Raw genomic sequence first — 5,464 nt, forward strand, 5'->3', positions numbered from 1 at the left:
TACTGCTGGTTTTACAGTTTATTCTGACTTCTTGTCCTGGTTGAGCTGCTGTTATTATTGATGGACTCTGAGTTACAGTGATCTGTCCTCTACACTCTGAAAGAAAGAACAAGAATAAAATAAAGAAACAACTGTAAATGATTAATATTGTACACTTCAAGGAATAAACAATTGTCTCAGTTTTATCACACAAACCTTGAGCAAACAGTGTGAGAGTCCAGATGAGGATGATGATGTTGTTCATTGTTGTTGTTGTGTCTTGTGTGATGATGAAGATTGTGTTGTGTTCTGCTCTCAGTCATGAAGTGTTAAACTCACAGCACTATAAACACTCTCAGAGCACTGAAGCATGTGCTGACGATGCAAAGTGGGCAGGATTTGTGCCACTAGCAAACTAACCCTTGTGAGAAAGAATTGTACTTAACTGTACTGAATGTGCACAATTAGTATACTTCAAATCCTGAAAGTACAAAAAAAAAAAACTATTTTCTGCAAGTACATTTTTTAAAAAGTGTACTTGCAGACAATATATTACTGAAATTAAAGAAGTGTACACAAAGAGAATGAACTTTCATAATGTGTGCACATTTTAAAAGATGTGCTTTATAATAACGTGTAATTAAGTTTTGCTTAAACGTACATTTTAAATCATTGTTTTAGTCATGCTTTAAAGTATACTTATGTTTATGTATTGACATATACTAAAGCACTTATAAAATAATTGATTTTAATTTCAACTTAAATGTGTTATCCAAAAGTACATTTGTTAATTTATTTTAAATGTGTTTATAATATATACTGTGTATAATTTTATATACTATGTGCATTAATGCACTTAACATGAAAAAAAAAACATGTTTATAGTGTTGTGAAGTACACTGGTAATTTAAATTTAAGGTTTTAAAATTAATTCTAAATTAATGCCATTTAACATCATTAAAACAAAATTAAGTTAATTTAAATTCAATTTAATTTTAACCAGACTACTCATTACGACAATAATACAAAATATCTCAGTGAGTAGCATTATTTCCCTACAGCATGAAAGTCCCTGGTTTGAGTCACTGACCAGTAATTAATTAATTGATCTATCTATCTATCTATCTATCTATCTGTTTATCTATCTATCTGTCTATCTATCTGTCTATCTGTCTGTCTATCTATCTATCTATCTATCTATCTATCTGTCTATCTGTCTATCTATCTGTCTATCTATCTGTCTATCTGTCTATCTATCTGTCTATCTATCTGTCTGTCTATCGATCTATCTATCTATCTATCTATCTGAAACTTTACTTTTGAAACCTCTGGCCCTGGATTCAACAATAATTAGTAAAAATAATGGTCACACTTTCTTTTAAGGTCCAATCATCGCTATTAACAAACCATTAACCGCGACTTTTGTCTCAACAAACTCCTAATTTGCGGTGTATTAATAGTTATTAAGGTAGTTGTTAAGTTTAGGTATTGGATAGGATTAAGGATGTAGAATATGGTCATGCAGAATATGTGTGTCACAGTGCGGTAAGAGAGCGCCGTAGAAAAACAGGGTCTGGGTCCAAATGCAGGTGAAATTATATTTATTGAACAGAAAGGCAGACAAAAAGAAACAAAAAACAGATCAGAACGGATAAACAAAACAGGAACAGGTGAGGGATACAAATTAAGCTACCAATGTGCTTGTATCAACCTACACACAACAAATAACTACAATTACAATTCAGCCAGGCAGAGTGGTGGGAGTGTGGTGTATAAATAGTCCATGACAATGAGGAACAGCTGAGGGTGTAATAAGTGACAGGTGTGTGGAGTTTGGGGAATGCAGTCCGGGAGGATGGGAGATGGCGATCTCTGGTGGTGAGAGGGAGAAACGCAGGGCCCGGACTCATGACAATGTGCTTTATAAGTACTAATAAACAGCCAATATGTTAATGATAGACATTATAATAAGCAACTACTTAGTGAGAATAGGTCCCTATACTAAAGTGTTACCAAAATATCATTAGTCAGAATATAAAATCAAATACATTATAATATGGGTTTGTTAGCAGCTCAAGCTGCTGTAAATCCTGCCCACTTCTTTGCATCGTCAGCACATGCTTCAGTGCTCTGAGAGTGTTTATAGTGCTGTGAGTTTAACACTTCATGACTGAGAGCAGAACACAACACAATCTTCATCATCACACAAGACACAACAACAACAATGAACAATATCATCATCCTCATCTGGACTCTGACTCTCGGCATTCAGGGTAAATATTTTGTACTTAACAACATTATGCACATCTTATGTACAGTCTATTAACCACTAAATGAATAAAATGTCTTATTTCAGAGATCTGGGGACAAGTGACAGTGACTCAGGATCCAGAAATAAAATCCATCAAACAAGGAGAAACTGTTACGATCAGCTGTAAAACCAGTCAGCCGATTTCTGGCTGTAGTAACTGTGTGTCTTGGTATCAGCAGAAACCTGGAGAAGCTCCTAAACTCCTCATATATGACATAAACAGCCTCCAGTCAGGAACTCCATCTAGATTCAGTGGCAGTGGATCTAGCTACGGAAGTGATTTCACTCTCACCATCAGTGGAGTCCAGACTGAAGATACAGGAGATTATTACTGTCAGAGTGTACACCTGATCAGTGGTAGCTGGCTGTTCACACAGTGATAAAGAGTCGTACAAAAACCTCGGTCAGTCAGAGTCACAGTGACTGCACTGATACAGCTGAGAGACACTGCAGCTGCTGATGAGAGGCAGGTGACACAAACAGTGCAATTACAATAATGTGAAATAACACATTTTCTAATGACTTTAAATATTAATATATTTACTAAATATAGCAAACATAGTTTTGTATGTAAAAATACAGTAGTATAGGGTTGTTACGGAACACTTGGACAGGATAGAGATGCAGGTAACAATGTTTATTGACAGGAAGGTAGTGCAGATAATGGAGGCAGGAGTGAGCAATGGAGAGAATATAATCAGAGATTACTGTGACACACACACACACACACACTGCTCAGTTTCAGGTGAAGGTGACAAGGAATAGACAAAGGATTGCACTGGAGACACGAGGGGATCACTGGAGACTGGAAAGGAGTAATCACACAAGATAGGTCACAGGTAAGTATTCATAGTCCATCAAGTAGACCAGTGACCCAAATTGTATTGCAAATCTTGTGCATAATATGGACTACGGCTTCACCGCCACCTTTGATTAGCTCGCCTTCGATTCCATCGATACCAGGAGCTGTCCGGGATTTGATCTTGGAGATGGCTGTTCTAATTTCTCTCTCAAGGAGGTCCGGTTCATGCACATCTCTCTTGCAGTTTGGCCAGAGTTGCTCCAGATTATCCTCATCTGCCTCAATAGGTGCATTGTGAAGACCACTGCCATACACATACCATCTATTAAGTATATCAGTATCCTTGGTGAGTAGGTTGCTGTCTTTGTTTCTGCTGCTGCTGCACCTTTCATTCATTTTGACTCCTTTCTTTGCATTTTGAACTTTTGGAAGGGAGTGTGCATGCCTTTCATTTTGCTTGCTTCTTCTGCTACGCAACATTGTTTGTTGAACCATTCGTCATGGCATTTCACAACCTTGTTGTTTATGTCAGTCTTCAGCTATGAGCATTGTTGTTTTAAATTCATGTCATCTGGGCTGTTGTTCTTTTTACCCACATCTCGTTGCTCATCACCAAGCGCCAGGACTTTGTCTGTGATCCACGGAGTGTTTTTGTGTCTTCTAAAGCCAATTACCTCTTCAGCTGTTTTCTTTATCGTGTCGTTGATACTGTCAAGTGCATCATCCAAGCTGGATTCTTCTTTTGTGTTGCTGAGCACCTCAAAATGGTTCTTGAGCTTGTAGAGCTCTTTGTCTTTCAGTGTCAAACTTCTGTGCGTTTCCTCTTTTTAACATTGAACTTGTAAGATAAAAACTAACTAAACTGAAACTGAATACCTTTGGAATACCAAAGAAGGGTGATGGCTACATAGTGAACTGGTAGGCCTATATAAAACAATCATAAAATTGCCATTAGGAAAAAATATTAATACATTCATATATATAATAATAGGCCTACATAAAAGTATTGTATTTGACATTTCTGTCACTTCTGAAATGATGGCTACACCCCTGGTGTCATGCCATAGCATCATTAAACTAGCATCTAACAATGGACAAAACTTGTTTTTTTTCCTTTTACACAAGCTTCAGTCTGAATCTAGAACACCTGAGAAGAGATGATGCAACCCCTCACAGGACCTCAGATGATGCCAACCCTGAAACAACATACAGAACTACCACATTTGGCTATAAGTTTGATTGCATCATATAATAATTGCTGTTAATAGTGTTCATCGTCTGTTTGATTACGTCTTTACTGATTTTTCCGTACATTTCTGCCATATGTACATTAACTGACAGTCACCGCTGATAAACTACCACTAAATATTGTAGAAACTTAATTTTCTGTGAAGTTGCTTTGCAACGATTTGTATCGTGAAAAGCTCTATACAAATAAACTTGAATTGAATTGAACTGAATTGAAAATTTAGAATATAATTGCATAAACAATATCAACAAAATAGTTATGGTTCTTCAATGTTGGAATTAATAGACACAATAAATATATAGATTCAATGTTAATGACATTTTAATTTTAGACACTGTTAATTCAACCCTAAAACAATGACATGCTGATTTCTGGGAAATCTTTTCATGCGGCCTTTTTTACATCACAGTATAAAGATAAAGATCATCATTATCATTTTGTATGAATGGGGGGGGGTGAATCATAAGCTGTATATGAAGTATCATTATTATAAACTCCATGATAAAAGAGGTCAAAGTTCACCTCAGATCAGCGGCGAGGTCAGAAATCTCCAAGTGGGTGAACCTTGGTGAAATAGTGTGGACCTCTAATCTAAAGCTACATATTAGAGAAAGAGAACTGTTTAGGATGAAGCAATTCAACAGAATGAAGTGACTTACCAATCCTCATCACTACATACAAGACAGAGCATTGACAGAATGTAGACACTCCTGTTTTGTTATCCTTTATTATTTGCATAATTTCCTTACAGTGTTTTGCAGACAATGTTTGGGTTTTGCTAAAAAATAACAGGAAGTCTCAAGGATCATCCTGGTTCTTCTTTTAAAATGCGATGCTTCAAATGTGTTTTTGACCTCACAGCCTGATATGCTGCTGCACAGGTTTGATTCTTTGTATTTAAATTTTTAAGCATAAAAAAAATGTTAATTGAGTTTTTGACTGCAATGCTGTGGACAGTGGATGATTTTTTTTTATATGTTGAGCGTCAAGCCTTTTTTGTTTTAAACGAATTAAACTAACCAGTACAGATTGAATAAATTAATAGATAGATAGTGTTCTGCACTGTAATATAGTTATCTACAGACAAGAGTGATTGAGATTATTCACATCCATCAGCAGCTGC

General features: G+C 36.1%; 1 gene segment (V, D, J or C); it reads left to right on the plus strand.

Moving 5' to 3' along the window:
• The first annotated feature begins 2,144 nt into the window (after window positions 1-2,144).
• Window positions 2,145-2,670, plus strand: LOC107576219 (Ig kappa chain V-III region NG9-like). The segment is given in 2 exon segments: window positions 2,145-2,252; window positions 2,336-2,670. Coding segments are annotated over 2 exon segments (384 nt in total).
• The last annotated feature ends 2,794 nt before the right edge of the window (window positions 2,671-5,464 follow it).

The sequence above is a fragment of the Sinocyclocheilus grahami genome, unplaced genomic scaffold, assembly GCF_001515645.1.
Source record: "Sinocyclocheilus grahami isolate Dianchi unplaced genomic scaffold, SAMN03320097.WGS_v1.1 scaffold3364.1, whole genome shotgun sequence".
Classification (NCBI taxonomy): domain Eukaryota; kingdom Metazoa; phylum Chordata; class Actinopteri; order Cypriniformes; family Cyprinidae; genus Sinocyclocheilus; species Sinocyclocheilus grahami.